Source organism: Carassius auratus, unplaced genomic scaffold, assembly GCF_003368295.1.
Source record: "Carassius auratus strain Wakin unplaced genomic scaffold, ASM336829v1 scaf_tig00031330, whole genome shotgun sequence".
In the NCBI taxonomy this organism is placed as follows: domain Eukaryota; kingdom Metazoa; phylum Chordata; class Actinopteri; order Cypriniformes; family Cyprinidae; genus Carassius; species Carassius auratus.
In genome coordinates, this window is record NW_020525913.1 from 13,864 (window position 1) to 36,761 (window position 22,898).

A 22,898-nucleotide genomic window follows, 5' to 3' on the forward strand; every position below is an offset into this window, starting at 1 on the left:
AGTTAAATGTTCTCAGTGAAATCAGCTTTTTCCTGTATTTCTTTAAATGCAAGGGGTCTTCGTAACTCTATTAAAAGAAAAGCTTTATTTCTTTTTTGCAAAAGCAAAAACTCACACTGTGTATTTTTGCAAGAAACACATTCCAACCTTGATGACGTGAAGTTCTGGACGAGTCAGTGGGGGACAAAATCATCTTCAGCCATGCTTCTACACATTCTGCAGGAGTGGCAATACTGTTCAACAACCTACCAGGCAAAATTATAAAGGTAGAGACCGATTCAAATGGCCATTGGGCTTCAGTTGTTATAAATATTAATGACGTTTTGTTTATTTTATTCAATGTGTATGGGTACAACAGTGCTCCCCTAAATAACAAACTACTTACTGAAATTTCTGATTCTCTATTTGAGTTGAAACTTGTGTACCCAACTGATAATATTATTATAGGAGGTGATTTCAACATGGTTATGGATGAAGCGTTAGATCGTTTTCCGCCCAAATTTAATACCTCTCATCCTAATGTTACCCTTTTTAATTTTTGTTTGAATAATAATGTAGTGGATGCTTGGAGAGCTGTGAATCCAAATCTTAAACAATTTTCCTGGTTCAGAGATAATGGGACTTCCAAATCGAGAATTGATTATTGGTTAACCTCAAATAACCTAACCGACTTCATCAAAGATATTTCAATATCTGCTGCTCCTCTAACTGATCACTGTTGTATCTCTATATCATTCAACTCGGGTAAAAGAGAAACACATAATAAGGGTTATTGGAAATTCAATGCTGATTTATTAAAACACCAAAACTTTTGCTCACAAATTAAATCCATAATTAATGATATAGCATTGCATAAGGACCTAATTACATTCATAAGTAAATGGGAATATTTAAAACACAAGATTCGGGAATTTTCTATACAATTTAGTAAAGATTTAAGTAAGGCCAGAGCACAAATGGAGTTAGAATTAACAAGAGAATTAAACAATTTATGTAATAAAAGTGAAATGGACAATGAAGCTAAATTACAAATTTTATCCTTGCAATCCAAAATTGATGATTTATATACTCAAAAAGCTAAAGGAGCATATGTAAGATCTAGGGCAAGATGGATAGAGAAAGGGGAAAAAAGTAATAATTATTTTTGCAGACTTGAAAAAAGGCGACAGGAAAAAAATGCCATAAATTCTCTTTATGTGAACGGTGTTATAAGTACCTGCCCTAAAATGATTTCCTCAGAGATTTTTCAATTCTATAGTTCTTTATATAGCTCATTCTTTTCTGAATCAGACTGTAATATTCTCTTTGATAATATACACACTAGCATCCCGCAGTTAGACCAGGAATTTAAAGACTTGTGTGAGGCTGATATCAAGATAGAGGAATTAGATAAAGCAATAAATAAATTATCTTCAGGAAAATCTCCAGGTCCTGATGGCCTTACTTCCGAATTTTATAAATTTTTTAGGGAAGATTTGAGGGAACTATTATTTCAAGCCTTTCTCGAATGTATCCAAAATAATTCACTATCTTCAACCATGAAACAAGGTCTAATTACTCTTATCCCCAAACCGGGTAAAGATGCACGACATATAGATAATCTTCGCCCCATCACTTTACTCAACTGTGATTATAAAATTCTAGCGCATATATTTTCCAGTAGGCTCAAGAAAAATATAGATCAAATAATTAGTGAATCACAGTCTGGTTTTATAAAAGGTAGGTCAATACATAATAACATCAGATTGGTTTTAGATATTTTAGATTATCGTGAATATATTGAAGATGAAGGCTATATTCTCTTTTTAGATTTTAAAAAGGCATTTGACACAATCGAACATAATTTCATATTTAACTCCCTCGAAAAATTTGGTTTTGGCATGAGATTTATTTCTTTCATAAAAATGTTATATAAAGACATCAATAGTTCTATATCCCTTTCATTTGGAACATCCCAGAGATTCAATATTTCGCGAGGAATAAGACAAGGATGTCCCATTTCCCCTTTTCTATTTATCTTGGCAGTAGAAATGCTTGCTATCTTGATAGATAAAAATAGCAACTTTGATCGACTCAGTGTATTTGGAAGACAAATTGGTATAAGTCAATTAGCGGATGATACAGTGATCTTTTTAAAGGACCAATTTCAGATTAATAAAGCCATTCAACTAGTTAATCTATTTTCCAAAGCATCAGGCCTACACTTAAACTTGAACAAGTGTGAGTTACTTGCAATTCATGGCAGCGAATTAGACTCTTTATGTAACATACCCATAAAAACATGTGTAAAATATTTGGGGATAACTATTACTAGAGATAGTAATCAAAGTGTCCAAGAAAATTTTGTTAAAAATCTTTCAAAAGCAAAAGCAATTCTCAATAACTGGCTACAAAGAGATATCTCGATATTTGGAAGAGTCTTATTAACTAAAATGGAATTACTCTCCAGGTTCGTTTATCCAGCCTCCTCCTTAGCTATCCCGCCTCATTTACTGAAAGAATGTAACATTGCATTGTTTAACTTTATCTGGAAAATAAGCATCACTATATCAACAAAAATGATTTAGTTCACAATTATGAAGAAGGGGGATTAAATGTTATTGATTTAGAAATAATGAATAGTGTTTTGAAAACTCAGTGGTTAAGATCATTTCTTTGTAATTCAAACTGCTTATGGTTCATCGTATCTTCTTCAGTATTTGGGAAAGTAGGTGGCTTGGAGTTTTTGATTAGATGTGACTTTAATATATCCAAATTACCTCTTAAATTATCTGCATTCCATCAACAAGTTCTCCTATGTTGGAAATTAGCATTTTCTCACAATTTTAGTCCACACAAAACTTGTATTTGGAACAATCGTTTTATTTTGCACCATAACAAATCTTTATTTTATGAAAACTGGTTTCAATACAATATTCTTTCCCTATTGGACATGACAGACAGTTATGGAAATATTCTCAATTACAAGGATTTCTGTTTAAAACATGGATTTGCATGTCATCCTAAAGAGTTTTACAGTGTTGTAAATGCCATACCCAAAAACATGGTATTATTAGTAAAAGGGATTCTTTCACATTACTCTGTAACATTCTCTCTCCCATCTCCTTGTCTGGGTGAATTGTTTATTAGAGATCATAAATGTAATAACAAATATATTAGAAATGTCTTCATTAATAAACTTCATCCAAATAGAATAAAACGATATTATGTTTTCAAAGAATTTAACCCTAAAGAGGTGAAGGAAATGAGAATGAATTATCTTACCTTTCCAAGTCTCCCTAAAGTGAAAGAGCTTCATTTTAAAATAATAAATGATATATACCCGTCTAAGGAGTTTATCAAATCAAAATTTGATATTGGAGAAAACTCTTGTCAATTCTGTGATGGTGATATTGAAACCACTGAACATATTTTTTTTTATTGTAATTACTCAAAGTTGTTTTGGGCTCAATTGTGCAGTAAAATGTCATGTGTAATTACATGGATAAATCCCCTTGAATACAAACAAATTAAGTTTGGTGTACTTAAGAAAGATTACTCACAACATTACTTGATTAACAACCTTTTTGATGTTGCTAAATATTTCATTCATAAATGCAGATTTCTGAAAACCCCTCCATCCTTTCCTCACTTCTCTAATGAACTCAAACTTTTTGCTGCTTCTCTTGATGCTCTCTCAAATGAAAAAGCTACTGCAGTTGCCAGCTTCTTCAGTGAACTAAGTGCTCAATAACTACTTGCTACCCCTTGTAAGAAATTAGTTATCTATAATTGCTCTTTTATTTATTTATTTTTGTTTTTTATTTAATTATTATTATTTATTTTTTTTTATTTTTATTTTTTGTAATTTATTTATTTTTATTTATTCCTTTTTGTTATTCGTGATTGTGCATTTAATGTATTACATCACTATTACATATTGTATTTGCAACTATGTCTGCCTCGAAGAATTGTTAATATTGTTTATTCTGTACCTGTTTTGTATGTACATTTGTTTGCTAATAAAAAAAAAAAAAAAAAAAAAAAAAAAAAAAAAAAAAAAAAACGGTAACCGTCGCGTCTATTTGTCGTCATCATGGCCAGTGTTTTCATTGCTGTCTATGGTGTTTTCAAACTAGAGAGGTTGACAAGCGAGAACGTACAGCAGCGACTCGTCAATATTGATTTGTTTTGGATGGTTGCGCATAGAAAATAACGTAAAGACATGAAGTCAGACGTGGAGGATTTAATGCCCAGAATTCTGCCTGTGGAGTCCTGCGACACAGAGGAATATAACTCAAACGAACCGCCCAGAAACCCTCAAGAATATCTCAGACAGGTCCAGTAAGTCATTCTTCATCTGTTCTTTAAAATCAGACGTACAATAAGTGCAACTTTATTTAAGCACCATTGTGCTTTACATACGTACAGTACATTAATAAGAACACTCGTATTGGAAGAGAAAATAATACATTTGAAATTAAAAGTATATTCATGCAAAACCAAGACAAAAGAAAGTTAAATGTTGATTTGGGAAATCTCAGTGATATAGTGTGCATTGAGATAGCTCTACCCCTTTTTCAAGTAAAATTTTAAGATATGGATGATTTAGCTTGTGTAAGTTATATCCCATTGCAAAAGTAAAAAGACTCTTCATGATTAATATTGAGAAATTAAGTCTGTACCAAACAGGGATTTTTTAAATGAAAATCAGATTACAAAAATTTGTAATTTATCACTTTGTTTTATATATATATATATATATATATATATATATATATATATATATATATATATATATATATATATATATATGTATGTATGTATGTGTGTGTGTGTGTGTGTGTGTGTGTGTGTGTGTGTGTGTGTGTGTTTGTTGCTTTCTAACATATAAAAAAAAAACCTGTATTTGTTTATGGTCTAATGATATTTTTAGATGCTCATTGTAAAGATTCATAATGTTGCATTATGTTTTTTACAGGAGGGAAGCATCTCTGTGCCCAGAAGTTGTTGTGGCACAAATTGATCCAAAGAAGCTGAAGAAGAAACAATCTGTAAATGTTTCTGTGAGTGTGACAAGTCCACAGTGGCTATTAAATTGTAAAACTTGTTGTGTGTGTAATCATTTTGCATATTATTATTTTTCTGAACAGATCACAGGTTGTCTAGCCGCACCTCAGGGTTTGTCTCCCAGCTTGAAATGGCAACAACAACAAGTCAGCAAATTTTCAGAAGTCAGACAGGTTGCAATTTTAACTTTTACTTGTACAAGTACTTTTACAATGGTATCTAGCATTTGTCTGTTTGCTTTTTTAATTAAGAACTATTAATATAACTTTTTTTTCTTTTATCTTTTTTCAGAGTGTTAACAAACATCGTCAGCATTGGAAATCTCAGTTTTTGGATGATAATGTCGTCATGGTAAGGCAACTGATATCTGGACAGAAGACATATGATATGTTATGTTATGATATGATATGATATGATATGATATTTTATTTTATTGTCAGACTGAGTCTAGAATGTTTGGAATTATCCAACAAACAATCAACATACCATTAAACAGTTCCATACACTCAATCCACACGATATATCTTACAATCACAAATACAAAATTCCACACATTATACAGTAGGCTCACATAAACAGTACATTAGGCAGACATTAAACATTACACTCACATAAAACATACTTGTACGTTACAGTCCTGTAGTACATTCAGTTACTGTACTTATGATTTTTAATTAAATTATGAAAAAGTTTCTTTAAATGCAAAGTCTTTCCCTCACTATAGCCCAAAACGGAGAATGAGGATGGATGGAAGAGGTTCTGCTTGGGTGAGAATGTTTGCCTTGACATCCAGCTAAAAGAAGAAGACAAAGTTAACCCAGGTCTTGATTATATCAAGGTAATAATAATAAATCCCCCCTTATAATATTATCAACACACTGTGATAATGGTTGTCAGTATAAGTAGATTACATTGGGTTACAATGAGTAGATTTATTATTACAAAATACAAGCATTCTGCCATGATTTGATGTTCTTAAATCTCTTTATATCAGACAGGTTTCCCGCCTTTCCTAAGCATTGTCAGCAAACTAAGCCAGGTAACTGCCATTTGATAGCAGATGTGATTATTATACACATATAAATCTCAGATTTTAATATTTAAATGTTATTGCATTGCATTCCCTGTTCAGTCAACCATTTCAGCTGTGCTTGAGTATTTAATCAATTGGTTTGAGGAGAGAGACTTTGTACCACAGTTGGTAAGTCCAATTTCTCTAGTGTGACACATTAAATATACATTGATATATTTAAAGAAAAGTTTAAATAGTTATTTCTTTTTTTTTCCTCTAACAAATTGTATGTTTTGCATTTTTTCCTATAAAATGTGAAGGTATTATTTAACTGTTTTTCAGTTTAGCTGTACATTGCACATTTATCTACACAGGGCAGATGGCTTTATGCATTACTAGCGTGCCTTGAGAAACCGCTGCTTCCTGAAGCACATTCCCTTATCAGACAGTTGGCACGACGGTGCTCTGCAGTGCGTGCCAATCTGGTAAACACCTTTTGGTTTGCTCTGAATTAAAAGCTGGGGTATCATTATTTTCTCTCTGGCTTCTGTTGCAGTTGCACAGGTGAAGGCTTGTTTGTTGACAGCCTAAAATAGACTATATTATTTTTCTCTTCCAGGAGAGCAAAGATGATGAACGTTTGTCAGCTCTTAACTTGATGATTTGTATTGTTGCCAGGTAACTGACATGGTGCTGTTATAGCCAGATTTAGTGTTCCCTGAAATATGTGCAGGTGTCCTTATGAAGTATAATAACACTCCGGTCTATTAAAGGTATTTTGAGCAAAACGATTTGGCTGACAAAGAATGAAAAGAACATGGAAACAGACGGAAGAGCTTTTGTGAAGAAAATTCATGTGCTGGAAAGGAATCATGACGGATTATCAGGAGAGTTTTTGGAAGACTATACAATATCTTGCCAATGCATTGAATTCCATGCAATATTGGAGTACACCTGTTACAACTATGAATTACTGTCAAATAAAGCATTTTTATTGTCAAATAAAACTTAATTTCTGACATAAAATGTGAACGTCTTTGGCTTCTTGGTATTTCATTGTCAAGGTAGTGTTGTGCTGCATCTGCTAAATAAAACCATGTCAGATTTATTAAAGAACTCATCCTTATTTTTATAAAAAAGATAGATAGATAGATAGATAGATAGATAGATAGATAGATAGATAGATAGATGTCATAGTTGTGGTATGCAAGATAAAGATATTTTTTTTTGTCCAAAATAATAATGATTTCTATTATTATTTGTATAATGATACATGACTGAAAAAAACATGAGACGTCTGTTACCCTATTATATAAGGCAATATGGCAAGTATCATAATAAAACAAATGTTGTAATGAGGGGTAGAAAAATTACTTTGGGGCACGAAAACATATTTTCATCCAACAGCCTGGCACTGAAATTAATGAATTTGTCATTAAACGGTGATCCTGTCAATCAAGGATGGTTCTTGCGCAGAACCTTACCCAGCTTTGTCCTTATAAGTCAACCCGAAAACTTGTTCATCTATTGACTCTATACTATATAAACTCTTGTGGAAAAATAATAATAATAATAATGCATTTTATTTCATGGCGCCTTTCAGAACACCCAAGGTCACCTTACAAGCAATATACAGGTCACTGCATAAGACAAAACAAACAAGAAACAAACAGCATATACATATAAAGTGGATTTAAGTCTCAATAAAAAAATTATAAAAAAGCCTGTATAAAAAGATATGTCTTAAGACGCTTTGTAAAAGTCAACAAGCAATCGCTATTGCGAACATCGAGGGGAAGGGAGTTCCATAGGCGGGGGGCAACATGACTAAAAGATCTGGCACCCATAGTAGTAAGTCGAATCCGAGGTACCACAAGAGAAATTGAAGATGAAGATCTAAGTGCACGTGAAGGAGTATAAACCTGGAGAAGTTGAGTAAGGTATTGTGGTGCAAGATTATGAAGTGCCTTATAAGTGAGTAGCAAGATTTTGAATTCAACTCTATATTTTACTGGAAGCCAGTGCAATTGCTGGAGAACCGGAGAAATGTGATCAGTATAAGGTGTTCTAGAGAGAACACGAGCTGCAGAATTCTGAACCAATTGAAGTTTATGTAGCAATTTGGAGGGAATACCTGTGAGAAGAGCAAATAAAACTGAGTATGTTAAAAGGAAGACTCTCTCAATCAGGTTTTCAAGATCGGTTGGATTAAACGGTGCCTGAATACTGATTCTAATTTGTTATGGTTTGTTATGTTTCACATACCTTAATTTATATTTGAAAAATGTGGAGAGTTTAATTTTATATTATCTTGCGATTTTAAATGCAACAAACTTCCGCTTAAGCTTGCTAATTTTCATAAGCAAGCCTTGGAGGCCTGTAAGCTTGCCTTTTGCCACAATTGTTCCCCTCATAGGAGTATTATATGGAACAATCAGAATGTGCTACGTGGAAAAAAAATCTATCTTTATTAAGGATTGGGATGACAGAGGTGTTATTTTTTGTTTAGGATTTATTGAATAAGGATGGTAGCTTTTATTCCTACAATGATTTTTTCAACCTTTTAGAGTAGATTCCTCACCAAAAGATTAGAACTGGGTTATTAATTCTATTTCACCTAAACTTTTGCATATGGTTAGGTTATACTGTAGCTTCAGAGTATCCGGTTGTAAAAAAGCCCCAGTTGTCTATTGGAGGTTCAGAGCTTTCCAATGTCTATTTAATGTAACAATTTTTGGATTAGAAGATTTCTTATTAGGAAGATCAGCTGTCATCCCAAAGATTTTTTTTTTTTTTTTCAGATGGAAATTAAATTATCCTTCTCTTTCTACCATTAATATATGGACTGGCATTAATAAGTTTCTGTTACCTAACAAGTGGAAAGAGCTTCCACTTAGAGCTTATTTTTTCTGCTTATTACAAACTCTTTACTTTTGAGGTTGTGAATGTGCTGTTCTGTTTTGCTTACACTTATGAAGTTATCTTCATAAGTGTAAAGTAACTTTTTCAAAGCCCAATTTGAGACTTTTTTGTGTTGATTTAAAATTATTTTATGACTCTCTTTGTCAGCTAATAAGAAAGCTGCTAAAACTTCTTTGTTGCTTAAAAAAGTTGTTGTTTCATTATAAATTACTTCCTGGTCTTCTGAAGATTATTATTTATTTATGTATTCCCATTGTTATTTATTTCTATTTACTTATATTCATCTTTTGTATTTGTAGTTTCTATGAATCTTTTGTGAATTGTTATTTTTAGTAGACTATCCCTTATCTACTACCTTGCTTCACTTTGAGTTTACTGTCTTAATTTTTTTGTGTGCTTGATACTGTATCCCCTGTGCTTTTTATTCAATAAATAAATAATAAATAAATATTGCGCGGAACCACGTGATCAGTCCTATGCGCCTTCATTGAGCCGAGCGCATGCACGACGCTTCACGCTCCGCTGGAAAACGAAGAGCAAGATGGCGGTGGCCGTGCGAAGCTTGCAAGACCAGCTGGAAAAAGCCAAGGAAAGCTTAAAGAGCGTGGACGAAAATATTCGAAAACTAACCGGCAGAGATCCAAGCGAGTTAAGGTATTACTTAATGAAGAGTTTTAATCCGTAACATTTGTTCTGGGGGGGAAATAGACCGGGGCCTGTTAGCAAGCTAAACGTTAGACTGCGGCTAACGTTAGCTAGCAAGCGAAACAATCACGTGTTTTATTCCAGGTTAAAACAACGATATATTACACTAATCCGTTTTTATATTTGTGCAGTGATATCTTGCAGCTATGTATATCACACAGGCCGCCATAAATAACTATGCTAGCATCAAGTCTGCAGTTTGCGTTTGAAAGCAGAATGACAGGCCTCATAAAACACCGTGTTCGCTTTAATTCTTCGTAATGAGGGTTTGTTTTAAATCTAGCCTATGTATCGTGTTAACTCAATTAAAAACAAGGTTCTCTTCAAATATAGATTTTTAGAGTTTAACATTTTGCAAAGGTGATAAGTCATGAGTCCTGCAGGTACTTCCTGCTTTGTTTGAATGGTAAGTGACGTGTGTTAGTGGATTTGCTTCGAGAGCTTTGCTTTGGATAGCAGCGACACAAAACAATTCCGTAATCAGGGACGTGCACAGGAATTTTGAGGGGCAGTTGCTCTGATCTAAAAAAAGGGCACTCACAGAATTCACACCCTATACAAATTCCACAGCTGTACAATTTTCACACCCTATACTAAATTTACCCTATTCAATAGCCTGCTCATCTGGAATGAAGGAGCAAACATTCAGTGTAAGAGTAAAAAAATGACATAACATTATTTAATATTTATACTACGGGGCCGTTGAATGCTTGAATCTGATTGGCTGACGAACGTTCTGAGGCGTGACATTATTTTCTGGGAAAAGCATGGCGAATGTAGTTCCAGGCAGCTCTCTTGACCGCATTACAGTTCCATATCACTTCGCATAGTAAAACTGTAATAACGGAAATTACAGGACTAACAAAAACAACAACATGACAGACGATTTTCCAAAAGTACACATGACATTTCCCACTAGCGAGGTAATAACAGCGCTGTTTAGAGACGCTGCTGCAGTCTAATTCACACAAGCTCTCTCTCTCTCTCTCACTCTCTCAGTGTGTGTGTGTCTCTGTCTCTCTCTCGCTCTCTTTCTAATAACTTCATTAATAACTGCATTATAATACTACGGCTCAAGGCTCCATTACCAGCTTTAAAATGACATTGTGAATGTGAAACCAGCAAAAGAAACGTTGGATGAGATGCGGAAGAAATAGTCCTACCCACAATAGCGATTAAGTACAAAAACCGAACGAATCCCTTTAAATATATCATCTGATCGATGTCTTGAGGTGTGGTAACCGTGGTATATGCGGAATAATTGACTCCGCTTCGAGTCGTGACCGAATCACCACCTGAGATGTGCATTATTTTTCTAATACAGTTTTTCTCAGTTGCTTTGGTACATTTCTCGAATCATCCTTGAGAATTGCAAAACAAGAAGTGCATTTCTCAAAACAACTCGTACAAATAGCAGAACACAATGGATTACCTGCAAAAGCCAGTCTCTTGGTCAAAATCCTTAGATCATCTCTCAAAAATAAATATCTGTGTCAATGAACATATCAGTGCCATCATAAAGACAAGTCCTTGTGTCATAGTTTACGGATAAGACAGTCAGTTTGCTTAGTCATGTTGTCAATATAACTCTGGAGGGATGTTCTGATGTAAACTACTGTATTGAACAGTATGCCATATGTTTATGTATGCCATATATCCATTTCAAAAGTATACATTTACACATTACTGTATGGGATATTGATTGAAAGAGACTGGATAGAATTCCCAGTTACACTTTTACTAGTGGTCTGACCAAAAAAAAAAAAAAAAAAAAACATTTACAATGTTTTTGTGATATAGAAAAGGAAATATGGGCACAAAGATGAAAATAAGTCTTTTTTCAGAATGTGTAACTCTTGTGTTGTCCTGTCTATACAGTATAAGCTTTCCAACTGAAGATTCATGAGATGAACCTATTTCAGCTTTTTTTCAGCTATTTCAGAGAAATGGTTTATCATTGGTTTATCATCTACATTCTCTTCATTAGTCAAGATTCACTTGCACAATTCATGCCAAATTGACAAAAAGTCTAATAATAATGTGTAAAAATAAAAATAAAAAGTGTGCTTGGCAGTTTGTGACAACTAGATGAAACATTTTGCATTGAATGACTTATACGATGAACTAAAGACTAGATGTTTTGAGTGGTATTGACTATTGCACAGAAAACTATATAATACATTTTGAGCGACATGACATTAGCAACTGATAATGTAGGAAACCGCAGATAAATGTGCATAATCAATTGCATGAATGTATAAAAGCAATGGCAACTTGTTCAAAAGAATGAGAATCTGGTTTTATGATGTGTATAAATGTAAATGACTAGATGATGTGAAGGTTGTACAAGTAGTTTTGAGAATTTCATTTCTGTTTTGAAAAATGCACCAAAGTGACTGAGAAAAACTGTAATTCAACGGCCCGTCGTCAATTATTCCTTACTTGAAATCACTGCTTAAATAGTGTTTTGACATCGACAACCCAAGTGCATTTTACACCAAACTTGCGTCTAGTTAACTTTCTAAAGTAGCAATCGCTTCTCGGGTCGACATTAACACACTGACAAAATTATATTCAGAATAAAAAATATTTTTATACCACTTTTTAATGTGTGATTGTGTAATGGTTTTCACGAGATGCCAACCTTTCGCGAACTTTCTTCCAACACTCGTTCTCATGGAGACGCGGTGTGCAAGGAGGGGAGGGCTGTGCGCGCGCGAGTAACGTTATGTGAGAGAGACGCGTGAGTGAGAGACGCAGGGAAATGAAATGCAGCTGAACGTTTGCTCTATGAAAGACATTGAGAAAGACGAAAACTAAGGACATTTAATCTATAATTTTATTTTATTTTAGTTAGTTTTGCCAAACACACATTACAGTTTTGGTTAGTTTTGTAATGCCACGTTTTTATTTTTATTTCAGTTAACACAATTTTTTCCCAACTAGTTTTCGTTTTTTCGTTCGTTTTCGTTTACGATTATAACCTTACTATTACTTTTCCGACAACGTTGAGTCGTCTCACCCGACAACCGCGACAATCTCCTTCTAGGGCCGCTCATGCAGGCTCAGCTCAGGTGCCGGTCGCGTGCAGCGCTGCAGCCACGTAAAGAGAGTTTGCCCTTCCTCTACCGACTTTCACTTTCGGAAGGGTGCCCGAATATGGAAGTGAATGAGGCTTTACGATTTTTATTTATTTTTTTATTTATTTATTTTTTATCCAAGCCTACGTGAAATTCTGCATCCATAGTACGATTTTTTTATTTCTTTTTTTTTCCACCTCGGAAGGGCAACGTGAGTCGAGAAGGGCATATGGGCAGTTGCCCGGGCAACCTGAGCAACCCCCCTGTGCACGTCCCTGTCCGTAATTGTTTGTTTTATGAAAGTAACAAACTTTTTCTTAAAGATCCCCCATATAGCTTTAGAAGTGCATGTTTATATGCAACATTTAGCTTGGGCATGATTGGAGAGACTTTTACTTTTTTAATAGCCAATAGGCTTTCAGTACGTCACAGCACTGGACGTGATTTTCTACGTGTCAGCTGGTATGAAGGGGGCGTGTTAGTCTCATTCTACAGAGGATTTGATTGGGCAAAAATCAAAATCATTTTTTTTTTTTTTTACTGTTGAACGATTATGTAAATATAAGTTGAAATGATACAGGCTTCAGCAAAAATCGTTAATTAATTGGGTCTGGAATTACTAAATTACGATTTGAGGGATACTAAGTTATGCAATTGAGAAGCTTGTGTACGTAGCTGAGCAAGAAGTCATCTAGTCATAGTTGGGTCTGTTTATTTTTTATAAAGGTATAACTATTAACTCTGCATCTTCCACCCTTTGCCTTTTTCTAGACCGGGTCAGATTAGGAGAAATACCATCGCAGGCCCAGGTGGAGGTAGGGGGCGTGGAATCAATTTGCTGAGGTAAGAATCTGTTCTTATGCTAGCAAGTGCTTGTGGCAATTTCATATTAGATTTACTGTTAATGTCTGTCGATCCTCATTAGGCGTGGACTCTCAGATAGTGGTGGAGGACCCCCAGCCAAACAGAGAGACATCGCAGGGGCACTCTTGAGGTGAGGCATCGCTTACTAGCTACCTGATTTCTAGATATGTTATGATAGAAGTTCATTTCTGTTTAGCATGTTTCCAAATGTATTTACAGTCTGTTTATACTATACTAGGCTGGCAGGGGATGAGCGAGCAAGGAGAGATTCACGCCATGACAGCGACGCTGAGGACGATGACGATGTCAAAAAAGTATGCAGACAAATTTTTTTTTAATCATTTTCACTTTCGTAGATTTGTCTGATTATGTTTTTAACATCGTTGCTCTATTATTTTATTTTTTTTATCTACAGCCAGCGTTGCAGTCATCTGTGGTTGCTACCTCCAAAGAACGTACGCGCCGAGATCTTATTCAGGATCAGACCATTGATGAGAGAGGAAAGCAGAGGTATTGCTATTGACATAGGCATTGTCTGAAAAGCTTTTTATTATTTGATATCCTTGTTTTTTCACCACACATTTGCTTGAATGTCTAATTAAACCTTTAACCATTTTATCTGCTCATTCAGAAACCGGCGCATGTTTGGCCTATTGATGGGAACATTGCAAAAGTTTAAGCAGGAATCTACTGTGTCCACAGACCGGGTGGGTATATACTATGAATACAAAAAAAAAAATGTGTATATTTGTGAGGCAGTGTCTTTGAGATATTTGTCTAGAATAAATATTATTTTTCTCATCTGGTCCTGAAAGTTGAATTATTCCCCACTCATGCTATTTGTATTCCGTTCAAGTTGAGAATCAAGTCAGCGAATTGCACCGAACACAGTCAAACCACGTCTGAAACAAAGTGCTGCTTTAATTTGAAAACTTCATGTTTTTTTCCCCCCTCCAGTTAAAAAGACGCCAAGAAATTGAGCAGAAATTGGAAGTGCAGGCAGAACAGGAGCGTAAAAAAGTTGAGAGTGAAAGGAGAGAGCTCTTTGAAGAAAGACGTGCCAAACAAACAGAGCTGCGGCTTCTGGAGCACAAAGTGGAGCTCGCTCAACTGGTATGTCTTAGCTGCAGGGAGACTGCAGCTCTTTTATTGTATACCTGCAGTAGTTTTATTTGGATAGACTGTTCTCAGTCAAAAATTTCCATGCATTATGGTGTTCTTGTGTTTCAGCAAGAAGAGTGGAATGCACATAATTCAAAGCTCATCAAGTTCATTCGCACGAAGACCAAGCCCCCGATCTTCTACCTGCCGGGGCGAATGTGCTCCGCTACTCAAAAGCTCCTGGAAGAGTCTCAGAAAAAATTAAATGGTAAGGTGTTTTTTTTTGTTTTTTTTTGGATTGGCTTCTGATGTCTTATTCTTTTTGTATAAATTTAGTATAGATTTGTATATATTTTAGACCTTGTTTACACTTATTTACATTTTGTGTGGTCTGGAACATGCAATTATATTGCAAAATGCAGCCTTGCACTCCTGCATTTACCATGTGGATTTTTAAATGGACATTTTTCATTTTTTGTTTTTTGTAATTTATTTATTAGTACAGTGTTAGTTGTGTTGATGACCTATTCAGTAGTTTTCATCTTAAAAAAAAAAATCAGTTTCAAGCTATTTAGTAAAAATTATATTACCGTATTTATCGTACTATAAGTCGCACCTAAGTATAAGTCACACCTAAGTATTAGTCGCATCAGTCCGAAAACCTGTCATGACGAGGAAAAAAAAACAAGTCACACTGGACTATAAGTCGCATTTATTCAGAACCTAGAGAAAACATTACTGTCTACAGCTGCGAGGAGGCGCTCTATGCTGCTCAATGTAAGCTACAGGAGCAATGAGCAGAATAGAGCACCATCTCGCGGCTATAGACCATAATGTTTTCTCTTCTTTTGGTTCATGTCAAATAAATTTTCGGGTTTCAAAAGACATGTGGTGCATTAGACCAGGGGCTTGTCTCCTGTTTCCGAAATGCATCACAAACTGCTCAAGAAATCTGTAAACGAATTCCACATTGCACAAGGTGCAAACAACCTTACGCCTGTTTCACACATAATCCGTCTGCAGTGGGGTATGCATTGTGTATTATTTTTAATTTTTTTTACACGGATTCCAGCATTCATGCATTTGCGGTCCGTCAGTGCATTCCAGGAGCGGTGCATCTGCAGCAGTGCAGCGATCGTTTACGTACCGAGTAGCAGACTGCAAACGCATCCTGTGTGAAAGCACAATGAGTATGAGTCCCTACTGCTTCAGCACCACATACGTAACGCACACGGACTGCATACGCACTGCAGATGGAGTAAGTGTGAAAAAGGTGTGCGTCTTGTCAAGGTTTCCATTGGGAAGCTTCTTGTAAAATTCCTTGAAGCAAACCCGGTGGCATCTTAGCTGCATCCATGTTAGCACGTCACTTTTGATGTGGTAATTTCACAGTAGGCATACACGCGGGTTTAAAGACTCGTTCTCGCCCCCTACAGATTCGGCTAGGTATACATCTGCACTAAAATATCAAGGTGAAAGTTATCGTAGCTTGCGTAGTATAGAATAGATTAACGGTCGATATAAGAGTCTCACGTAAACGCAGCACGTTAACACCGATAATGGCCCACAACTAGTGATAACATATATATCAGTTTAATGTTGTATACCATGCTCTAAGATATTAGCATCAGGCAATAAAAAAACTAGTATTAAACAAAACGCAGTAAAAATCTGGATTAGATTAATTCAATGTTTTGTTTGAACACAGAAGTGGATGTACTGTGGTGTGACATTCTATATTCAATCTTAAATGATTTAAAACAACATTTTGCTAATTCTTGTAAAATGTTCTTTGCAATTGAGTTTTTACTAGAAGACTTTGCCTTGTAATCTACACACAATCTATCTCTCTCCTACCTTTTTTCACAATTTTTTTAAAATCTCATTAATGGTACCTCCCTCCTCAATTTTCAAGGTGTGTTTGATGAGAGACGTGAAGCCTTTGCAGAGCAACTCAACAAAATGGAGGCTCGGCCAAGGCGTCAGTCCCAGAGGACAGGTGACAGAGAAATGGAGGATAGCCGTCGGGCTGAAGAGACGAAGAAAGAAGATCAAGAGGAGGGTAAGGCTGGATTAGGGCGGACAGGTAACAGGCATGATGTGGAAATGGAGGACGAGGAGGAAGATGTAGTCGAGGAGGAAGGAGAGGAGAGCTCAGAGATTAGGGAGAGGGAGGGGGATCAAGAGCAGGAGCAGAGTGAGAAGGATAAACATGAGGAGAGTGAGCAGAAGGCAGAGGAGGAAGATGAGGACGAGGAGGATGTAGGAACAAGTGAGGCTAAGGAAGAGGGGGAAGAGCAGATGGAGGTTACAGAAGTTGTGAGGGAAGATGAGGCACAGGGTAAGTTGCAGGTTGAGAGTCCAGAAGCCACAGTTGAAGAGGTAGGTAATGTGCAAAAGGAGGAAGAGCAGGAGACAGAGAACGAGACTCAGGAGGAAGTTGTAACAGACTCGCAGCAAGCCCCCGAAAGCCAGATGGAAATACATCCTGAAGAGGGTAAAGAGCCTCAACTGGACGTCCCGGCCCCTAGTGTGACGGAACATGACCCCAAACAAGTTGACACGGTGCCTGAGACCCAACAGAGACCACTTGAACCTGACCCAGAAATCCCTCAAGAGCAAAGCCAAGAACCATCAGTCCAACCACAAGAAGCCAAAGCAGACCCAAAGGAAGCTAGCAAGGAGACCGATGAGGCTCGTGGACGGGCCAAAGTCAGTGCCAAGAGGAGCAAGAGCCGAAGTAGCAGCAGTTCTTCTTCCAGTTCTTCTTCAAGCTCCTCCTCCAGTGGCTCCAGCTCCTCTTCCAGTGGCTCCAGTAGCAGTTCTTCTGGCTCTTCCTCATCGTCTTCCAGTTCACGCTCCCGTAGTCACGGCAGGGATAGAGACGGCCGAGACCACAAACGCCGCCGGAGACCATCAGACAGGGAGCGTGGAAAGAGCGGCAGCGAGAGAGGACACAAGTCCTCAAAAGGTAGTGGACGAGAAAGCAAGGGCTCCAAAGACAAGAACCCCAAACCTGACAAGAAAAGGATGAGTTCGGAAGGAAGCAGGTCAGGGAGGAGGTCCTCCAGAAGCGAGAGGGATCGGAAGTCTGATCGGAAGGATCGACGTTGAAAAGATGCCAGTCTTGCATGGTTTCTTCAAGGCAATTGTGTGGTTACCCTAGTTTTTTTGAGGCGCAGTTGCCTTGCCATTCTTCTTGAGTGGATTTTACTTTTGAATTCTCTATCTCCCAATCTTTTTTTCTTCTATTTTTGTCTGGCAACTGGTTGTTTCAGTGTCTGTTGGAATTTTTAAGATTTATAAACTGCTTTTTAGAACCATCACTCTAAACGACCGTTAGACCTTCCACGTTATCTAATGAAATGTTTCTTGTGCTGATCCTTCGTCTGTTCCACCACGGTGTTCTGTCATACAGTAGCTTAGTCACTGATGTTTTTTTTAGTTATGCGACGCCATACTAATGTGATTCTTAACATTCAGTAAATATAAAAGTAAAAGCTTCCATTTTGACAGTATCTTACAGTGATTCAGTTCTTTTCTTGAAGCAAAATTGTCTGCTTTCATTAACAGAAAAAAAGACATTAAAGACAATTTCTCCATGTATCTGTTCTTGGTTTTTCATATTTGCATGTTTGAAATGGTTATGCAGTCTCATCACTCAAAATTGTGTATGTACACAGCACTTTGAATGTTTTCAATATAATGACAAAACTGAAACATTCATGCTGAATTTAAATTGAGATGAACATGAGAATTTCTCCAAATTTAGCTTCTTAAACCTAATGCATTAAATCAAATTTCAAAAAAGCAGAATTCGTAATGTTGTCTTTAGATGAAACACAATCTAAAGAAAATAATTAGTTCTTGGTTTGAAATTTCTTTTTGCAAACAATATCCTCAGGTATCATTTTTTTTTTTTTTTAATTGCTTTCTTTGCAACTCTTCTAATGAGCAGCTGAGCAATTCTAGACTCTTAAGACCCTATTAAAGACCAATTCTTAGTCTTTAAATAATCGCAACTAAAAATAAAAAGAGAATCCAAAAATCAATGGTTTCTTATACTATAAACCCTTCATTATTATTTTCTGATTGGGGGAAAATGGGTAGAAGCTTCAGCTCAGTTTGACATGCTTTACTCTGTGCGAACACAGTATAAAAATCTTCCTAGGATGTAAACAGTTGTTTCCCGAACTGCTTATGATTAAACAAGCATGTTTATGTGTTCAGCTGAACATGTGAACAATCAATTTTATTTTAGAGTGCATGGGTCATTGAAACCTGTTGTGATGGCTTCGAGGTTACAGTGTTGGATTTGAGATCCAGTGGCTAAAAATACTTGTTGGTTCTGATCCAGTGAGGCAAGATTGAAGCTATTTAGAAGTTAAAAGTAATTGCTTGAATCATGAACTTGTAAAATTCAGCCTTTAGGAAGAGTCAACTTATTAATTTTAGTAGCATGTTCTGTTCCTCACCTCATGGTGGCAGTAGTGCTTTTCAAAACACCATGAGAACATGCTGTCTCCCCTCCTGGTCTTCTGCAGTGTTTTTGTCAGCTGAATGAGTATCCGATTGTTTCCACACAGTTACACTCAAAATAAATCCAACTGTGCATAAAATTTCTACTCCTCACAAACTTGGCCATATTGAAATGGATGTATAACTATGTTTGTAAATGGATATGCACTCTAGCCTTCCATTTGCAAGAATATGCCTTCTTTCGGCTAAACAGATACCTAGATAATTAACTTTAAAACAAATTACAACTTCTTATTGCTTAAACGGTTACATTTGAGAACTATTCTCAGCATCAATAATAGTCACAGTAGAAGAGAAATAAAGCGATATATATAAAGTTTGTAGAAATGTACAAAATGTCTTTATCCTAAAGACAACATTAAATCACAGATTGCCTGATTTACTTAATGCACAGTCATGACATTATTGTTAGGGATTATTGGATAATGTTATCTTTATAAACATATAGGCCTATAAATATGTTCACGAAAATAACCGTTTGTGATGAAGTTGCATGCTTTTTGATGAGTGGTCATTACAATTTCTTGTAACTGTGTTTCTCTTCCTAACCCTGCGTGCCCCCTATGGTCCTTCCTGCTCTGGAAAGTGAGTAGTCAGCTGCTCTGAGCCTCATTAGTAGCGTCTGTCTCTGATCAGCGGGATGATGAAGCCTTTTTATTGATCCGTCTCCAGATGAAAAAGTGCTGGGTAAACAGGACAGTGTTACAGCTCAGAGGGGACCGGCTCGGGCACCGTGCTCACAGAGGTGATGCAGTGGAAAGAGGAAAAACATATGCTGATAGTGTCTACATCTCATTTGAACTTGTACGTGTCTGGGTGAAAGGTCATGACACCTGCAACAATTGAGATAACCCTTTATAGGATGACAGAATCTGAAGATTATCTGGAGTTTGAATGCAAATTTATTTATAAATTACATGTTTTATAGTCTGATGCTGAAATGAAATGGTTTCCACGCACATGGAAAACTGGAAAATATCAGGTAATTCGATTTTCAGGACTGGAGGGGTCATGATAGCCAATAAATCTTTAGAAGTCATGGAGCTTTCCATAATCAGTTAAGTTTTTTTCCCTTTACTTATGCTCAGCCCTAAAATACTTAATCAACTAGAATTGTTTTTCTCTGTGCTATCTCTTTAAAATCCTTATCCAATTATAATTGAGCAATGATGTTGTTAAAGTTCATTGCAGTGAACCTTGTTTTAAAAGTGCTACACGGAAACCTTTTGTTCAGTGGCTCTCTTTTTCTATATCGTATTTATTTTTTCTTTTTGGAAAACCTATGCTGGGTTTTTGGCACAAAGTACACACAAATATGTCGATTTCCACTTCCTAAACTAAGAAGTTGAGTGTAAAATGGCATTTAAACTGTAAAAAATGTGTGTTATAAATCCATAGTATTTATACAAAATATATTACTGACTTTATATTGGAATTTATTACACTAAGCCAAAAATAGTTATTCAAATATTATCTGGAGAATGTAAACTCTTGTTTAATGTTTATTTCTACCCCTAGATAATGTTAAATGTAACGTTTCAATACACACACACACACACACACACACACACACACACATATATATATATATATATATATATATATATATATATATATATATAAATTGTATTACTAATTGCATTTCAAAATAAAAAAGTGTGATATAGGCTACTATAGAAATGTTTGTAAAATTAGATAAGTGACTTTTGTATTAGACTTCATCATTGCATTAAAGTAAAAACAAAAAACAAAAAAAAAACATAATATTATCTGGAAAATGTAGGCTCTTAAAAATAAACAATTTACAATAACTAAAAGCAGATCTTCAGAGAACATTGCTGTATAACCCAATCGAACAGCTGTTTATTTGGATTATACAGCAACTGTAAAATAGAAAAAAAGCGCTGCTTTGTTAAAGGTACTGTTGAATTTTAGAAAAGCAGAACATTTAAAACATTTCTTCCTCCCTGACGTTTTGTCTTGCACTCTGTAAGAGTCCCCAGAGCCTAGCTTGAAGTTTTAAAGTAGTTTGAGTTTAAAATGTTAAAGTTTTAAAGAATCAAATGGCTTACTGAAGAACACTATACAGAAGAAATATTTCTTCATAAGGAAAGCATTCTTTGTAGAACTATTGAAGAAGGTTTATTTTCAAGAAATGCTTCATAATAACACCTGCTCCTATAAGAGCAATAAGAACATGTCCTCATTCAATTAATTTAAACAATAATTTTTAAATTAAATTTAACTTTAATAAGGCATTGTGAGCTGCTGTCCAGGTAGTTTTTATTCACTAAATGGGTTATAGTTGAACGGTACTCAGGACATGCATTAATTATTTTTTCCACGCTTTATCTGTGGGTGATCGTGCAGCACCAATCATTGGTCAGTGTTATTTCTCAGCAGTCATGTGAGAACAGTTTGATTTTTAGATCAATAGCAAGATTCCTTCCCCCAAGCATAAAAGACAGAATGATTGAGCACAGTTCAATGAAATCAGGGTCTTTTAATAAGCAGGTGTTGGAGTCCCTTATAGATGGCTTAACTGACTTGTTCACTGACACTAGTGTGTGTCACTTAGGCTAGTTTAACAGTTTATTCTTTCAAAAGTGGAGATGGTGAGGCTCTCAGGGGATCGGAACAGACTCCAGCCTCAAGAGTGCATCTGTCCGTGACTCTTGTTGTAACGGAGAAATTAAACTGTTGTCAAGTTTGCTTTGGTGAGCTCGGTCAACTGGTGAGTCTCAGTGAGACATCTGCTACTGCATTGATTAAGGCTAATTTTCACTCTTCATGTCAACATCGATTATGCAACTTGTATTTACACTACACAACACTATATACACTATCTTATAAATGATACAACAATCCAACAGACACACTTAGGACAATGCAGTAGCGGTATTAGACATTATATTGATTACAAAAATGTTTATAGTTAGCCAGGAACATTGGACATTGGATTTGAGACCTAATGGAAAAAAGTCCATTATAAATAATGAATTATAAGGGCGATAACATTAAAAGCGATTAGTACTGTCCTCTACGCATCTATATCAATACAAGACAACTGCATGAAGCCTTATAAAAATGAATGCATGTAGAATTTATTTCATGACTGCATGGGTTGAAGTGTACATACAGCTGTAAAAATAAATGAAGAATATAATTCCTGCCTACAAAGAATCTTAAGTCCAACCAGGACGGACAAATGGGCTGATTTAAGATAAAATGGGCAAATATGCTTGATGGCCAAGTGGTTAAGGTGTTGGACTTAAGATCCAATGGACAAATGTTCTCTCGGGTTTAAACACCACTCTTGGTAATTTAGTTGAGGTTTTCTATTTGATTTTTGTGTGCAGATTAAGCCTTTAAAATTACAACATATAAGGGGTATATTGAATTTGAGGGTCTGTTACACTGTAGCAGTATTGTGTCCCAACCTGGCCAAGTAATTGAGGGTTAGAAATTAAGATCCAATAAACAAATGTCCCTGTGGTTTCCAACCACACTCTTGGTATGAGAGTGGGGTTTAAATGACATTAGAATGACAAAGGTCTATGCTAATGTAAGTTAGCACAGGAAATCCTTTTTCTTATATGTGATATATCTTGATGAGATAAAACATA

The 22,898-nt window shown here is 35.8% G+C and overlaps 2 protein-coding genes across 2 annotated transcripts; both read left to right on the top strand.

The window, feature by feature from the left end:
* The first annotated feature begins 134 nt into the window (after positions 1–134).
* LOC113080424 (gem-associated protein 2-like) lies at positions 135–7,087 on the top strand. The gene is made up of 11 exons (XM_026252600.1): positions 135–266; positions 4,119–4,323; positions 4,961–5,045; positions 5,133–5,222; positions 5,341–5,400; positions 5,774–5,887; positions 6,044–6,088; positions 6,182–6,250; positions 6,436–6,546; positions 6,681–6,739; positions 6,835–7,087. Exons 2-11 carry the CDS (start codon positions 4,205–4,207, stop codon positions 6,869–6,871), a joined length of 789 nt encoding a protein of 262 aa, XP_026108385.1. The 5' UTR covers positions 135–266; positions 4,119–4,204; the 3' UTR covers positions 6,872–7,087.
* Positions 7,088–9,468: 2,381 nt separating this feature from the next.
* LOC113080425 (pinin-like) lies at positions 9,469–18,339 on the top strand. Its single transcript, XM_026252601.1, has 9 exons — positions 9,469–9,637; positions 13,540–13,611; positions 13,694–13,762; positions 13,871–13,946; positions 14,048–14,142; positions 14,264–14,339; positions 14,590–14,745; positions 14,863–15,001; positions 16,649–18,339. Exons 1-9 carry the CDS (start codon positions 9,525–9,527, stop codon positions 17,845–17,847), a joined length of 1,995 nt encoding a protein of 664 aa, XP_026108386.1. The 5' UTR covers positions 9,469–9,524; the 3' UTR covers positions 17,848–18,339.
* The last annotated feature ends 4,559 nt before the right edge of the window (positions 18,340–22,898 follow it).

What these genes read in the sequence shown, in the direction of transcription:
- LOC113080424 (XM_026252600.1), top strand. Translation starts at nt 4,205, where the DNA reads ATGAAGTCAGACGTGGAGGATTTAATGCCCAGAATTCTGCCTGTGGAG. An exon ending in GAATATCTCAGACAGGTCCA is followed by an intron (nt 4,324 to 4,960) that starts GTAAGTCATTCT and finishes TGTTTTTTACAG; the next exon opens with GAGGGAAGCATCTCTGTGCC. An exon ending in AACAATCTGTAAATGTTTCT is followed by an intron (nt 5,046 to 5,132) that starts GTGAGTGTGACA and finishes TTTTCTGAACAG; the next exon opens with ATCACAGGTTGTCTAGCCGC.
- LOC113080425 (XM_026252601.1), top strand. Translation starts at nt 9,525, where the DNA reads ATGGCGGTGGCCGTGCGAAGCTTGCAAGACCAGCTGGAAAAAGCCAAG. An exon ending in CGTGGAATCAATTTGCTGAG is followed by an intron (nt 13,612 to 13,693) that starts GTAAGAATCTGT and finishes GATCCTCATTAG; the next exon opens with GCGTGGACTCTCAGATAGTG. An exon ending in AAGTGGAGCTCGCTCAACTG is followed by an intron (nt 14,746 to 14,862) that starts GTATGTCTTAGC and finishes CTTGTGTTTCAG; the next exon opens with CAAGAAGAGTGGAATGCACA.